General features: G+C 34.2%; 1 protein-coding gene across 2 annotated transcripts; it reads right to left on the reverse strand.

Moving 5' to 3' along the window:
• Positions 1-10,449: 10,449 nt before the first annotated feature.
• LOC121125229 (uncharacterized) lies at positions 10,450-14,604 on the reverse strand. 2 transcript variants are annotated; one of them, XM_040720373.2, is made up of 6 exons: positions 14,051-14,604; positions 13,459-13,724; positions 12,944-13,187; positions 12,738-12,881; positions 12,418-12,650; positions 10,450-12,352 (listed from the first exon to the last, which is right to left on the reverse strand). In XM_040720373.2, the coding sequence occupies exons 2-6, from the start codon at positions 13,654-13,656 to the stop codon at positions 10,859-10,861; spliced, it is 2,313 nt and encodes a 770-aa protein (XP_040576307.1). In that variant the 5' UTR covers positions 13,657-13,724; positions 14,051-14,604; the 3' UTR covers positions 10,450-10,858. The 2 variants fall into 2 exon arrangements, with proteins under 2 accessions (XP_040576307.1, XP_040576306.1); XM_040720372.2 differs by having other exon boundaries at positions 13,841-14,345.
• Positions 14,605-17,466: the final 2,862 nt, after the last annotated feature.

Consider the following 17,466-nt stretch of genomic DNA (forward strand, 5'->3'; position numbering starts at 1 on the left):
GGTAGGTGGATTATCTAAATTTAAGCTGGATAACAGACAAACCTTCTTTTATGTCCTTAACAATATGGCTACATCTTTAAAAACAGGACATATTAACAAAACTCTATTTCCTTTGTGTTGTCTGTGAGTCAGCATGACGTGAAAACCAGCTCACTTTTTTGTGTAACTTGGATCATTCATAGATAAATCCAATTTATATTGACTTCTGCCAACAAAGTGGAAGAGAGGTATTGTTATTGCCTTTGTTTGTTAGTCATCAGGATTACAGCAAAACATACAGCTCGATTTCGATTAAACATGGACCGAAGATTATATGTATATGGTCATAGTAAGAGGCCATTAAATTTTGAGATGTAAAGGCCACACAAAACGTACAAATGCAGAATTGAGAAATAACTTTGTAACAAATTAAGAGAAATAACTTAATTTGATTTTAGGCTGAGGTTTTGTGTTGTACCAAGTGCCCATTCTAGTTTGTTGATGCAATATTTTTGACACTTGATATATGTAATGACCGTTAGGTAGCAGTAAGTTACTGTCGCATTTTTCCAAAATATTGGGTCATTAGTTGACAACACATGGTCCTGACAACAATGGAATCCAACGACTTTAACCCGTCCAACTTTTTTGAAATGTGTAAAAAATATTGCATCGATTGTGTATGGTATAAATACTATGCCATTGAATTTTGAGAAGTCAAAGTTCAAGGTAACACAAAATTGAGAGAAAAAAAAGAAGAAGAATGATCATCTTGCTCTACGAAAGTGATCAATAGACTTACGATGTTTCACCAATTTTTTAGGCCAAAATGAAGAAAAAAAATAAAGATTTTTGCAAAATGAGCGCCTAAAATACGAAATTCAAGCAATTTGTATATAAAGAAAAGTACAGTTTTATAAGAATAATTTAAATTAATTAGTGTTATTTTATATTTTTCATAATTTATTCATAAATTTTGTTATATTATATTGACAATTCAATATTTTAGAATGATTTTCTTCAGTTAAGTCTTGCCTTCAATCAGTTTTTGTAGTTTTAAACATACTAAAAGACATCCACATTAGTAGTTGAATAAAATTTGGAATTGGCAAGATCTTCATGAGTCTTGTTAAATGGAGGCATCTCGTCATCACCACCACTAACATTACATTCAACCTCGTGTATAAATGGAAGATCAGGATTTTGAAGTTTGGACTCAAAAGTATTTTTCATTTGTTGCATTATTCACAGTCAATTTATTGCCTAATTTATCCTTCCTCTAATTGGCTGTTGTCGGAATCTGGCTTCCTCACATATCCGATCATGGACTCATTACCCTGATTTTATTATTTATATCCAAATGAGAGCCTAATGAAGGAGGGATTTGGCAGGTAGATTTTCCCTCGAAAAATATCATCAAAAGGTGTTGTATAATCTAACTAGAACCCAAACTTTCTATATTTATTTCAAACCAATTTAGAAAAATGAGCCATTCTCATACAAAAGGGTAATATGAGCAGTTTTTCCAAAAAAGGCGAAAGTGAGAAATTTTTGAGTGAATGCTCCAAAATCCTAAGTTTTGTGATCAACTTACCTCAGTGATGAGCAAGTTAAGTATTTTTACATCAATATACGGATATATTAAACTGGGAAATAATGTTTCAAGTGATATTGATTTTAACAAGGAAGACTTATCCTCAATTACCATTTTTTATGAATTTGTGAAACAAAAAAAAAAAAAATCATCAGAACTGTGAACGTGCTTTCAAAAACTCGCTCAACTTACCCCAGTCTCCCCTACTGTTGCATAAAATCGCAACAGGAGAAAGTTGTATATTTTAACCTTGCTGTTTCAGGAAGTAGATCATTAATAAATATATTTATATATACGTATATACGTTACATATATATATATATAACTCCTAATTAATTAAATTGATGTATGAGTGCAATAAATTAGCTTGCCAAACTGTACAAAAATATTGTATCGCCACCGTTTTGTAAAGATCCCTTCGTCAGACGCAGGAAAAGTCCTCCTGGTACATGTCCAAGTCGTGTCGTAAGTCTTTGCTCAAAAGTCCAAATCCTTGATTAATTTCATCGAGTTCAGTTCGAAAGTTTAGATTTCTTTTGGACTCATTCCATAGTTATACTATAGGTATGAGTGGAGTTTGAAATTTACACTGGGAGGCCAAAAGGTTTGAAATTTGAAGGTTGATTGTATTTATTTACATACTAAGTACTATTTACGTGATCAAATCGTGGACTTTTTGATAACGAACAAATTGGGTAAACGACTACAAGAATGAAAATGTGTTTTACATTGAGGCTTAATCAAACCCTTTTTTGATGAAATATCTCTCTATTTTTCAAAATGATTTCTTTTGGCTGCAACCATGCCCTCCATCCTGGTCCTAAAAGCGCTGCAGCACTTCTTGATGAAGGCTTTGGACATGGCTACCCACTGCTCCTCGACGGAGGCCTTGAGATCATCCAAATTTTGGTGAGGGATAGCAAAGGCTCTCCTCTCGACTACGTCTCAAAATGCATAGTCGAAGGGGGAATAGTCTGGGAGGAAGGGGGCTTAAAACAGGGCCTTTCCCAAATCCTCACAGTCCCATCACTGACATTGAGAGCCTTGGCATGCTGCCTCATCGATTTGGCGTGACTTATTGTCATTGTCCTCCATAATCCCGACGTCTACTACTGCCAGGAAACCTCTCAAGGCTCTCATATGAAGCCAACATGCTTTTAATCTTGTACACAAGACTCCGATGGCCCTGTACCACCTTGATGATCTCCTCGACCCTCACTTGGGCGTGGAGCAAATCAGACATTCTTTGCATTTTCGCCTCAATGCTGACAATAATTGATTTTGAAAAGTTTGTTATTTTATTGTTTATTAATCGAAATAGTCTTTATTTTTAATAACGTAGGCTAGCATTCTAAGGTGTTCACCCTAAAGTAATTCAAATAATTTAAAGTCAAGTCCACGATTGTACTCTGCACATTGTATATTAAGTATACATATTACATACAATAAATATTGAGCCCTCGGTGGTGGGGGGGAACCCCTCCTGCAAACTCTGCCTGTGAATATAGGGTCCATAGTTATTATACTTTTCTCGATTTCCGTATAAAACTACTTTCGTGTAGCGAGTCTTTGATTGTGAGATCGAGTCAAGTAGCAAATCTTCATTCCAAAGTCTGACAAGTGCACAAAATTTGGCAAACTATACGAATTTATTGATTCGCTACGCTTTTGTACAGATCCCTTTTAAAAAAGTTGATACGGTTTTCCTGAGAATTAATCCTTTTAAAAAAGTTATCAAATAACTACTTTTTAACATGTGTTTTATTCATTAAATATTTTGTAGTAGGTATATTATTTGAGTCATTCAAGTCATCATACATAATCACAGCAGCACAGCAACAAATAACACTGTATGGGATGTACTACGTAAATCGTATGACCTCCTAATAAGGATCATGAATCATTGTAGTTTTCGGCTATTTAGTCAGAATATACATGAGTATTGAACTTTTGCCAGGTAATTTGCAATTTACAAGTAAGTACATTCAACATGCTTATATCATACATTGGAGGCAAACAAAGTGTCAAATTGGATAGAGAATGGTATCGTATACTTGCTATTTTGTTAGAGAAAAATGCACAATTATTTAAAAAAAATGAATTTACTGAAAATGCTTAAAATAATTTACGGAACTTTAAAAAAATTATAAGTTTGTGAACCTTTAAAAGTCAACAATGCATTTATTAACTCAACAACGTCTCTCTGCAATGGATTTCTCCTTCTTTGCAGTTCTTAAATAATTAAGCACATCTTTTGATACTATAATTATTGCAAAACCATTTACAAAAGAGATATTGCTACTTTGCTCTATGATTTGTCAACTAGGTAATCACAATGTTATGGATGTTAATTTGTGTTTTGTGTACATTTTGGAGAGTTTTTATGTCCTTTTATGCAAGGAAATGTTTATATATCATACAAATTTATATAACAAAACGTATATTATCATTGATTATCTATTATTAGCTTATAAAGTGTACTATATGGAAGGATTACAAAAGACCCTGACAAGAAAGCATATATATCCAGTAAAGATCATGTTTTTGTAAGTATGTTAGAATGGGGGGTGTCAGCTTAAAAAAAATATTAAATACAGACTGTGGAATAAGTTTGTTAATATATGATTTAGTTTAGAAATGATATAATATATAATGAATTAGCATAAACTTGTATGATAATGTTGAAATTGTATAAATTAATTTAAAAAAAAACAACTTTTGTTCGAAATAACCCGCCATTACCTATATTATATGGTGAAGACGAAGATGCACTTGGGAAAAGGCAGCATAGACAGTTTCTTCGGAGATGTTAGCTTATTCCTGGATGAACGCAAGCTTCAGAGTGTCTTTGGTGCGGGTAGTGCTTGGTACAATCCCTGGACTGAAGGATGGATCACATATAAAAGTTCATAGGGGTATTAAGAGGGCAAATATTCGTTTCCCAAAAGCCCTTGAAATTTAATTTTGAGCACCGTCTCACACTTAAAAATACGTGTGGGAGGGTGCTCCAGTTCGGCTGAAGATATAATAGGCATCACCATATATGTCATGAAGCTAGGGAAGAATCTTGACTACCAACATGGACTTGTAGACGTGTTAATTGATCTTCACGCCCTTCTCAATGAAAATGAGGGGCATCTTCTTCCTGTCTGACTTCATTTTTTCCAGCCCGTGACACTATTTCTTACTTCTTGCACTTGGTAATGATGCCGTGCTCCTATGGGGCGCTTTCAATGGTCTTAACTAAAATCCACGTCATTTTGGGATGTGTAGATGACCTCAACGTTGATCAACTTTTTCCTTGCTGCTTCTGCCCAAATATATCTTGTAATCCGGGCAGATGGTGGCTTTTTCGAACAAAAGTTTTAATTTAAAACTAATTTATTTTACAATTTGATCATTTTGACAAAAGTTTAAACTAATGAACGAATTGATGTATGATAACATATCTTCCCCACCTTATTCCTCATCCTGTATACAAAAAATAACTTTTCATCACAAACATTATACGTATAATATTATTTATTATATGAAATCTGTACCTAGGAATATAATCTATGAAAAAGAGTTAAAATCTTATCGAATGGCATTAAAAAAACAAAAACAAACTCACATGAAAGTTTTTCTTTTATTCTCATTAGTAGCTTCACTTAATATATACCTTGGATTATGAGTAGGGATTTTTCTATCTTGATGATGAGAAGTGTTGTGCCAGTCCTTATTTAGGCCTGAAAACTGCAGTCCTGTCCAGCCCAGTTTTGGCCCGGCCCAGTTCAGTCCTCCATATCACTCCTAAAACCTAATATAATTCAGTCCTTGATGATGTCATTTAACCTCATTCATTCTTTTGTTAATCAGCTCTTGTACTGACAGTCCTAAAGACCGACGGTCTTAAGGACCGTTCCCAAGGAATGATAATATGAGTCCTAAGACATGACTCGACTGGACTCACACAACACTAATTAGGAACAATATTGGTATCAGATAAGAGTTCGTGACACACAACAAAGTTGATAAATAACTAGTTTATTTCACTCTTTAGGGACAGTTACTTAAAAAAAAAACTAATATTTTTTGGCTGAAACTTTTACTAAAACTGTACTTTGATCTCATGTTGTATATTCCTAAAATGGGAAAGTTGATCACTTTGAGGCAGTGATTAAGTATAATATATAAAACTTTATTTCCTAGATAAATTTCTATAATTTAAATATATTATGTTTTTAATTAAATGAAACTTTGGGTCTATTATTCTTCACAATTGGGGTTTTGTGTCGTTTTTATCTTTGAAAAAAACGACACAAAGCTTGCTTGCTATCAATTGATTTTGTTACTTTTTCTTATACCAGGTGTTCCAAGGACACTTTTATATTGATAATTTCAATATCAAATAGGTAGAGCTACATCATAATTCTCTTCACACATTCCTTGAGAAGAATTACGTCTCAATGCAGGGGCCATTAGCGGTAAAGATGACCTTCAAGCGGTGTTCAAAGACTGGTCACCCGTTTGAGATAGTCTCCACATTCATGCCTTTCCAATGCTTAGCCAGCTCCACCTGCAGGCAGAGCCTAAAGTCAAGGAGGCTCAAGTCAAGGCTTTAGAGAGATTTATAGCAGGTGTTATGATTGACTACCATATTATTTTGAGCCTTTTTCTTTTTGTTTGTAGAGGAAAGGTTGCGTAATTTTTCATATATTCTTTTGCTAGACATCCCCCCTTAAAATATGACCCTTTCCCTTATAATATATTTTACTTCCCTTACACGCTGCTGATTTTTAAATCATAATTTATTTTTTCCAATCTTTAATTTAATATCTTCCGTTCCAATGTAGGGTCACTTTTTTTTTACCCAAGACCTCCACTACATCGTTATGACTTTCAACTTTTTTCGAATTTTGATTACGGGTAGTGCGGGGTATGAGATTTAAAAAAAAATTTTCATTGTTCTACGATTTCACGTTCAAGTCTCACATTTTGTTCCAAGTTTTTGAAAAATGATAATTCTAGTGGTGAGGAGATTGGATTAGCAAAATTCACTAAAAACAGTGCTCGGCACAACTTTTACTCAATATGTGAGCCCTAAACTTTTATAATTGCCTCAATACGAGGCTTAAATCCCTCGCAGACCTTGACTATGTAATAAGACTCGAGTTAGGCCCACTCCTTCTTGATGGAAAAGCAGCTAGAGACTAAACACTCCTGTCAGGAGTAGCACACACCTTCTTCTCCAAACACGCCTAGCTAAAGTAGTCCAAGGGGTTCTCTCATGATACTGGATCTTAGGAGTTCGGTGAAACGGACCTCCGTCTTGACTGAAAAGAAAGTTGTTCCCCGAACTTTTCTCTGGCCCAAAGTAGGACTTTTTTTATGCAGAAGTTCGATGTAAGCATCTGCATTGAGCTGCACCTTCCTCTTCACACAAATGGAAGGGCAGATTTTGCCCCTGCTAGTACTGGATTTTTGTTCTGAAGACATGTCTCACTGAACCTGAGACCATTGTCTGGATTTTCCGTTGTGATGTAGCGGCATTTCTGCTGATTCCAGGTGGCATCAACGGGGAATTTTTTTTCATCCGAAAAATTAAAAAAACTTATCCCCAATTTTCGTTCCCCTTGAGAAAAATTTAGAATATTTTTAGGTCTTTCCCACCGTCTCAGCTTGCATTGTTCAGTGATTAAATGTCTTGTTGTCCTCCTCTGTGATTGTACGCCAAAGTCATTCCGGATTGAAAATAATTACAGAGTAGTGCATTAAAAAATCTAAAAAGCTATGAATTTTAAGCCTCTACAAGATTTAGCTTATTAATTAACAATAGAACTTGAACAAAATTAATACCATAAATAGATGTGTGTCTGGGCTCTCTTAATTATTAATGTATCTGACTTTAGTGGCAATGGTGACTTCCAGGCGACAGCGGAAGGCCTGGAATCCACTGCAGATGTAGTCCTCTGCCATGGCATCTCTGTGCTGGCTGGCAGTGGCATTGAGGGTCTCGGTGTTTGGATGACAAACTCTGCAGGCCTTCCCTCGACATGCACTCAAAAGATGGAGTCGAGGGGGTTAATATCAGGAATGTAGAGAGGACAAAGTGTCACAAAAATCTTAAAAAGAACCCCAAGGCCTTGTTTAAAGGAGATGGGTTTCTTTCATTGCTGGTGTCAAAAGTAGCCTCTACACTCTCACAAGGCTCTTTCAACCCACATTTTTGATAGATCTCTGGACAGTCTATTGTGAAACCCAGAGATCTCTTGCAAGGGTTATCATGGACTTGAGGGTATTGTTCTAGGCTGTTTTGTTTAACTTATCCGGAACAGTTTATATTTTTTTTATTCTCCAACGTGTTGGAATTGCTGACGGCATTGACAGTGGTCCTGGAAACGTCCAGCTCCTTGGAGTGCTCGAATGGAAATACGCCAATCACGTTCAAGTGTCATTTTCTCTACTTGTACGTAAGCTAAAGAGCTCAGATTTGTTTTGTCTTGTAACTAATTGTTTAGGCTTTAATATAACGAAATATGAATTTTATTTCAATCCCTCAACCTTCATTTATTAGGTTAATTAGTAAGTGTTCAGATTTCAATGGACCATCTGATATAAATTTAAATACTTATTTACATTATTTTTTTAATTGATCCTTCTTCCTTCATTTATTTCCTGTGTCATTTGTGCATATAAAATGAAAGCTTCAATAAAAAAATGAAGAAACGACAAAATATATGGTAAATTTGTATCTTGGTGATGTAAGGCCGTGCTAGATTTCTATATGATATAAAGAGCTATTTCGATGGAGACTTTTTTTTGAAAAAATACTTGACATTTATTTCTTAAAAATACAATTTTGCATAAATGTATAAATGAATAATTAATTAATTAACGAATCTCTCAAAAACAAAAGGATAATAATAACATTTCAACACACAATAATTATTTTATGGACTACGTCTACAAAAAACACAAAAATAAAACAGAACAGAAAAACAACAGATTCTTAAATATTCTGTGCAATTATATTATTATTTTAAATTAATAATAAATAATTAAGTGTCTTAACCCTTTCAAAAACCCAATAGTTTCTAAAGATATTTTTTGTTGAATGTTTATTTTTTTGAGGTCTCAAGGATCCACGCATTTTTCAAACTAATAAAACAGTTCTAATTTAATCTCGTTTGATCAGAAAATAATGGATCATTGTCCTTTCTCTGGATGTCAGGGGTGTCCGCAAGGGGTGGGCTGGAGGGGCTGTACTACCCCCAAATTAATGGACTTTTGCTTTTTACTAAACATTTTTGGTCTGCATGAAAATTTTTAAAAAATTATGGGATTTTTTTTTTTGGAAGATTTCTTTTAAAAAAATAAATATAAAACTCGAGCAAATTATGCAGCAGAGCAAAAAATTTAATATTTGGAATTTTTTTACAAAAAATTAATTTTTTGTTATTAGCTTATAAAAATTCTTATTGAAACTTTTTCAAAAAAATTTAACTTTTCAAATTTTTTTGTAAGAAATTTGATTGATTTAATGAATAACTATAAATATTTGAAATTTGTTGTGAATAACTGTGGTTTTTTGAATTTTTGAATTCAAATTTTTGTAAATAACTTTAAAATTTTGAAACTTAAAAAAAAAAAAAAATGGATTTAAAAAAAAATCCACAAATCAAACCCCTCTCCAAATGATATCCTACGGACGCCTTTGGATGTGTAGAGACTTTTTATCCTTCAAAATCTAAGGAAATATTCCTTCATACCTAAAAAGATAACCAAAATAATTCAAATGTGAATATCTTTTGATGTTTTAGGAATATATTAAAAACAGACGTCTTATTATTTAAACAAATATTTATTTTTAATGACTAAAGGATTTACAAAAGAATTACAAGAGTTATTAGGGTTTAATGTTGATTTTTTCAAATTTGTAAAAATGATGTCATTCAGTTGTGTATTTAAAAAAAAATGAAATAAAATTTCCTTTAAAAACAAGCGACGTAATCAATATTGAACTATCTCCTGGGTACGAAAGGAAAAGTACTTGTACTTACTTAATTTAATTTCATATAAAATGGATATTCTTTTTTCTAAATAAATAAATTGTCGAAAGAGGTGTTCAATATTCTTTTTATGCTGACATTTAACTCTAATTTTATTCATTCTTCTGAATGAATTAATCAATCAAATTAACTAGGAACACACTTTTGGGAAAGTTCTTGGATTCTATTTAGCTTTCAATCCATGATTTCAAAGGCAACAAATACTAATTTAATTATATAAATGTCAATTTAATCTGTTTAGAGGTGTGTGTGTGTGTGTAGTGGTTCTTAAAACGTGGTTTTCTCCCTCAAAATATACAGATAACTTAATACAAAAATAATCATTTTTGCTCAAAATGATAAATATTACGTTTTGAGCAATATTTATCAGTGTTTAGAGTTTGTGTAGGATTCTGAAAGTGTCAAAACATCATAATTCTTGGAAGAAGAGAAAAAATTTTACCTTAAAAAAGTCAATATGAGTCCCAATAGAGTAATTTTTAAGAAATAATTTTTTTGTATGAACTAACAAACCTTTAAAAGTTATTAAATAATTTTCTTCTAAAATGACTATTTTGTGTAAAAAAATAACAATTAGTTTATCGCTGTTTGTTCTACATGAAATAAAATATTAATTATCTTTGAAAAATGGCTGAATTTAAAAAAATAAAAAACACTTCTCAACGATGTCTTTCCATAACTTCAAAAGACCAAAACCCATTTCAAGAACCAATTTAAAGTACATATTATTTATTAAGTGATTTTGTAAATTGTGAGACTGAATTGCAAATTAATATACTGTTTATTTATATAAATAATAATATGTAATAGATAATTAATTCATTATTATAGGTAGTTAATATGTAATTTATGTATGTATAATTACTAGAAGCTTAGTAATTTTTAAATATTGTAACAGAAAAAACAAATGAGATTGTGAAAAAATAGTTAAGCACACTAAAAAATTATCTCTTTTTGAAGAAAAGAAAAGAAAAACGTTAACTTTCAATATTAATAATAATAATTAAAAATAATTCATGAAGCAAAACTGTTTTATTCTTAATTAATTATCCGGGAGGAGGGTTTTAAATTATTTCATTCTTTTAAAGGTCTCAAAGTAAAGTTCATTTCATCGATATTATTGATTTAAATGTGTGTATTACAGATAGATGAGTTGACTGATGAACTATGTAATTTACCACTCAATTCAAACGAAGAGAGACGATAATAATTAATTAATATCAATAATACAATTTTAATTTTTTGATGCTGGTGAGATCTGATTATTTTCCTTCCGGAATGAGGAATTATCAATATGACTACTACTACTACTACTAATGCCCCCTGGAAACTGCCCGGAACTAAAATTCCCGTTTGACTCTTGAGCATTATCCAGTGAGAGTATTTCATTCTCAGGTAGGTATTGATTTGCGAATTCCGTGACAATGTTATCCAACTGTGAGAGATTTCCAGAGTCTATAAAGTCCTTTAAATCCAGATCAGATACGAGGTTGGAGTTATCATCATTTGCAGCACTATTGAGCATATGATCTGTATCGTTATTGTCGTCTTCCATTCGTCCTCGGATGGAAAGGATTTCGTTCCCTTCTTCGTCAAGGAGTGGGGCAATATTGGTTGTTGCTGCGTCTTGAGAGGATGTGGAATGGAGGATATCGTCTGGGATCTTTTCTGTGGATTTCGTTCGAGTGAACAATCTTTGGAATAGAGATTGTCGTGAATCGTTGTTATTGTGGTTTATGTTACTGTTATTGCCCGAGTTATTATTGTTCGTGGGGGAAGTGGGTAATTTTTTAATCTCCTTTTTCTTTTTGGGGGAGTCCTTTTTCCCTGGGAATTTAGCGGACAAAATGGATTTGAATTTTGAGGGTGTTTCAGGAAGAGGTTTATCCTTCATGTCCGTGTCATCACCATCCTTGTTGTCGACGACGAGAGGAACCGGGGGAGCAGCGCTGTTTGAAATATGAGAAGTAACTTTTTTGCGTGCTGGAGGAACAGGAGGACTTCGAGTAAAGTCAATACCATCGTATTTGACGTCTACGTCATCGTAAACACACTGCATGACATCGTCGTATAAGAGTCCAAGATCAATGTCCATATTTGCAGTGGGGGGTTGAGGTGACGATGAAGAAGACACAACAACGTATTTGACGTCTTCAAGGTGGTTAGCATCTGTTTGTTCACCTGGGAGGGAGAGCTCGTCGTTTTCAGTTGAGTCTGGTTCTTGAAGGAGAGTTGTGTTAACAGATATGTTATCCAGAACAAGAACCATTTCATTCTCTTCCTCTGCAGCAGCTAAACTCAATATTTCGTTCACACTCTGAGGCTCAGTATTTATTGTTGATATCATAGAAATATCTGAAGTAGGTCTATAAGTCTGGCCCTCTGAGCCACTCATATTGGTGATTGATGTAACGGGGGCCCCAGATTCCGCAAGGCATGGGTTATTCTCACTTGATAGAGGAGCTTTCCTTTTTAGCGACGAAGACTCTTCTTCTATGGAGGATTTCATCATATGAGAAACCATGTTGATTTGACCGTTGTTTTGATTTCGCAGGCCCTGATCAACGGATAAAATACTATTAAAAACATTGTAGTTGGTTTTGAGGCGTTTCGCTGCCCAAAAGCCTCGACCAGAGTCAAGAGGCAAAAATTCAAAAGCTCGAGATTCAGAGACTGTTCCATCTGAAGGGCGTCTTAATTGCATACTAACTTTGACTGGTCGATCAATCTGAAAGTTAAAGAGACACGTTTAAACAAAGGCATATCTAAGACAAGAGTGTGTTGAGGACTTACCTCAAGGTTTTCATATCTTGGTGTTCTAAAGCATATACCGTACTGCTTGTGAACATCTGTAAGTTGAAAGTCCCCAAGGCCCTCCCAAATCACTTTTCCATCTTTTTCTTCGTAAAAACGAACTTGGATATCATCTTTAGTCACTTTGTCACAGAAAATAAGCATTTCCTTTCCACCTGTGACAGGAGCTGAGTACTCTGTCATTCGGCATATTGTAAGATCACTTCGAGCTTCTAATAAACAAGAATACATCAGTTAAACACAGATAAAGAAAAAATAAACAGTACAGTAAACATGTTAGTATAGAAGGAAACACCTACTTTTATCGTAGATGGGCTCAGAGACTACAGGTTTCAGAGCAAAAGTGAAGGATCCTTTTTCACTCCCTTCCAAAAAGACTTGGAAGCAGAGTCTCACACTATTCAAATCAATGCTTTGAGGATTATCCCTATGAGCGAATCCAGCTGAAAAAACATGCATATGAATAACTGATCATCCTAAAAGAGTAATGTACTAAGATTCTTACTTTGAAAGGGATCCACTCGGATTTGCTGTCTGAGATTAAGAGACTCTTCGATTTCCTTTTTCTTTACACATTGAATCCCAAGAGATGGGAAGGAACAAGCCATTGATTCTGGGTTGATCTCCAACGTACATACACCTTTTTTGCATCCTTCCTTTCCTACAAGGTTATGAGGATGAGGTCGATAGGGTGTCTCGGATGTGACACAGGAGACAACGACAACAGCTCTTCCCTTGTATCCTACAACCTACAATTAAATAAAATTGCATGCATTAGTTATGTCATGTATGTCATTGCTGCATGAGGAACAAGATGAGTGCAAAAGTCACTTTTCACACTGTTGATAAATTTTGGCAATACTATTCAGCTGTACTGACCCCCCTCTCTTTTCTAGTACAACATTCATTCATGGGAAGATGAGAGCTTTATTATCATATTCTCAGAGAGTGAAGTCATCCCTCTATTTAAGGATGTCTTTTACTCTTTAAGGATTTCCATAGAGCCGCCATGATACTCACCTCAATGGTAGGATATGTCTTCTTGTCATTGGTACTACTGACTCCCGGAATACTTCCAGCAGAGCGACCCTCACATTCATATCTAAAACGAAGTCCTTTTGAAGCAGGCTCCTCAGTAACACTCACATAGGAAGCCTTCTTTTTCTTGGTTATAAGTGCCTGTAAGGCAGGTGAAGCGTTGGCGGCGGCAGCAGCCATGCCTCTATAGGGATGGGATGAGGAGTATAGCTCGTCTTTTTCTTCTTCTTTGGCTTCAATGACGTCGACTGAAAAAGTGAGTTTATTTAACTTGGGATTGATGGAGAGTTACATGCAAAGGAGAAGGATTATAAAGTCGGATTCTGTAGTGTCGTTAAGGATTCGACTCAGAGCAACTACTTACTGACATCACCTAGACCATAGTCGGTCCTTCCATGAGGGGGAATCATTCGCATGGCTGCTTAAGTCTTTATTCCTTTTTGAACACTTTATGAATTATTGTATATGCACCATATATCTACAAAATCCTTTAGAAAGGATGTTTGTAGATGTATCTCATTAGAATCGTTCACCTCGACACACTAGAATCTAACAAGTAAGAATGTTTACCTACCTATATTGATGGGAAGTAGGCATGCTTTGGGTGAAGTACATAGAACAGTGGATTTCTTGGCAAATTCCACTGTTTATCGCTCTCAGTGTAGCAGCTTTCAAAAATAACTTGACGGGAGGGATTTGAAATGAAGTGGTGATTTTGAGGAGTAGTAGTGGTCAAATATTCTTGGCATTAACAAATAATAACAAGGCTCTCCTAAAGTGCTAAAATATAGAGATTCTTCCAAACAAAAACTCAACAAATTTCCAATCCTACAACTTTTTTATAAAAACAATTCGACCATTTTGATATTGAAGAAGTGGTACTGGGGAAGAGAAAAAAGGAGAAAACGAAACAGAAAGAGAGAGAGAGAAGGAGGCCATTAAAGAGGGGGGAATAAAGAAGAGAAAGGCAGCCTTCACTGCTTCAAAAATAACCATCCATTCGGCCTAATTGTGATGTTGGTGCTGGCATTCCTTTCTCTCCAATATTTTGTCACTCCTACGAAGCGATTTCAATAGTAATGGCCGGTTTTTTTATTATATAAAACAAGTAATATTTCTCTGCACGATAAAAATATATGATCAACTCTCTACTCGACTCGTACATACAATTAGTGACGTCATTTATGAACTTTCTAAAGAAGATATCCTCGTTCAACATATATATATATATATACTTAAGTGAACGAAAATCCTGACTTTTTATTACTTCAATTGCGTATATAAATTCTCTCCACGCTTTTTAAAGCAATGCAAACAGCATTAACATATGTGGGTACAAAAATAATCCCAGAGGGGAAATTATCTTAGCTATGTTGTTGACAAAAATTCTTATTGTACCTAGTATATACATAATTATAGATGCATGATTATATTATTAAATATTAGACGTCATGACGCATCTCTTAGCTAGAAAAGGAAACGAACTAACTGACAAAATGTGTTACGTAGAAAGCTCCAGGTTTTATAGATGAGGAAAAGAAGAAAAGAAAGCTACTGAAATACTGGCTAAAATTCTATTAGTTCCTCTTCTTTTCTTTTTCGTTTTGCAGTACTCAAATGGTCTTAATCCACCATCAAAATTTTAAGCACTCTTACAAAAAATGCCATTAAGCTGTGTTTTTTTTGTTTTTGTTTATGGATTTTTGATGGGGGGAGCTGTAATGTGTATATATTAACCCTATAAGAGGTAAATCTATTTCTCTAATCCAGCTCAATTTCATGGAAAATGAAATCTAAAAAATAGCATTTATTTTTTGCAAAATAACCACACCTGAGATATTATATCAGAAATATGGTAGGGCTGATTCATATAGCATAGCATATCAGTTGTCGATATTTGAATCTATGAAAATTCTGCTGCGAGAGAAGAATCACGTCTAAATTGAAGACCCATGGAGTTTGGATCAGCAAAGCATTATTGAGCAGTGTTCAAAATTCTTGGGGAGAGCGGGAGCGCACTCATTGCTCTTAAAAACGAGGAATGGAACGCTCATCATTTTAGCATCGCAATAAAATCGTTGGATTTTTGTTCCTTTATATAAGTTTGAATTACTCAAATAGCAGTTTCTCAGACTTAAAGAACTTTCTTTTTTTAGCTTGACAAACTAATATTTTATAAAAAATATTAATCTATCAGATAACTTAAAAATTTCTTTTTCTGTTTCTATCTCCTATGAAATAACATCAAAAATTTTGAGAGATGAAGAATCACTTTAAATATTGCAAGAATTGAAGGTAAAAGTGATGTCAATAGAAAAGCTATAATATTTGATCCCATGCTGTGTCTGTAACTCCGTTGTTTCGGTTGACGAGTTTGTCTCTCATGTAGCTGGTCACTTTAACAAAGAGCCAATATGGGGTCCCTCAGAAACACCGCCCGCTCCTTCTGTGAAGAGATACCGAATTTTTATTATTTATAAATGAATTTTCCCAACTGAAATACTCAAAATATCATACAAGCATAAATTCAAAACTTGAGAAACCTTTGTTCAAGCTCAAACTAATTACCAGGCTCAACTGAGGGATAGCAAATGAAATTTTGTATATAAATGACCCCTAAGATAGATAGTGGTTCTCAAACACTTTTGTGCCCAAGGCAAACCAAAAGGCAAAAATAAAAAAATCTTGACATACCCTTTTTTAATTATACAATCATTTGGATTATTATAAGCTATTCAAATAATGTATGGGGTGTTACAAATGGTACGGCATACTTGAACTTGCAATATGGTGAATTTAATTGCAATCATAAAAAGTTGTCAAATTCAAATAAACATATACGGTCGAAAAAATGAGCTCTGTCGATCAGTGAATGGATCAGTTCTCTGAAGAGCCTAAATGTTTAAAGTAATGGATCTATCCCTTGCTTTAATCTCTGTTAATATCATCATTATCTTGGATTTGCTTCGATCACAGAGTAGCTAAAGTTTATGAACTACTATCTGCTTCGTAGTCCTGGGCTAATCTAATGTGTGAACTTCAGATGTTAAGGACTTATTTTTTCAATTAAAAACAAATTTATTACCTTTCTGAGTATTCTAATCCCAATCTAAATTCAATGAAATTATCCCTATTGTATATGACCTAATCTTACATTCCAAGACGAGATATAACGTCAGGTTCAAAAGAGTAGAAATTGAAAAACGAGATATATCATGTAAAATCCGTTGAAGGGTTTATGTTGAGACTTGGTCAAAGAAAGTATATTTTTGGGCTCAGTTTTAAGTTATATCGTATAGACCAGTTTGAACCAATATCGGTCTAACCCGCGATCTTAGACCGTAGACCGAAATTTGGACCCATTTTTTCACCTATTTTTGACACATTTAACTTCATATGACGTTACTTTGCCAGTGTTTTGAATTTTAAAAAACACTTAACGCCTTCAACAATTCATCTATACCGAGCTGCCCAATAAAATGTGTATACTTTGAATTTTAAGCTTCAAAAAAATATAGTTTATTAATTTAAAACATAGTTTCAACAAAATTAATATTAAAATAGATGTGGGTCTGAGCTCTCTTAATCATTAATGTAGTCTCAATGAAGGATTTCCGGTGGTGGTGGAAGGCTTGGCATCTGCTGTAGATATAATCCTATTCTCCATGGGCTCCCATACCTGGTGGATAGTGGCTTTGAGGGCTTCGGTGTTTGGATAAAGGACACTGCAGGCCTTCCCCCCCTGATATGTACCAAAAAGGTGTAGTCGAGGGGCATGGTATCAGGGATGTAGGGGTGGGGCAAAAGTGTCAAAAAAAAGTTTAAAAGAACTCAGAAGACTAATTCAAAAAAGTCTTGCAAAGGAGAGGATGGGTTTCTTTTATTCCTGGTGTCAAAAGTGGTCTCTCCATCGTTACAAGGCTCTTTCCATCCAGTTTTTTACAGCTCTATGGACAGTTTGGTGTGCAACAAGGAGATCTCCTGCATATC

The sequence above is a fragment of the Lepeophtheirus salmonis genome, chromosome 10 (assembly GCF_016086655.4).
Source record: "Lepeophtheirus salmonis chromosome 10, UVic_Lsal_1.4, whole genome shotgun sequence".
NCBI classification, from domain to species: domain Eukaryota; kingdom Metazoa; phylum Arthropoda; class Copepoda; order Siphonostomatoida; family Caligidae; genus Lepeophtheirus; species Lepeophtheirus salmonis.

What these genes read in the sequence shown, in the direction of transcription:
- LOC121125229 (XM_040720372.2), bottom strand. Translation starts at nt 13,892, where the DNA reads ATGCGAATGATTCCCCCTCATGGAAGGACCGACTATGGTCTAGGTGAT. An exon ending in AGACATATCCTACCATTGAG is followed by an intron (nt 13,188 to 13,458) that starts GTGAGTATCATG and finishes ATTTAATTGTAG; the next exon opens with GTTGTAGGATACAAGGGAAG. An exon ending in CAAGATATGAAAACCTTGAG is followed by an intron (nt 12,353 to 12,417) that starts GTAAGTCCTCAA and finishes TTTAACTTTCAG; the next exon opens with ATTGATCGACCAGTCAAAGT.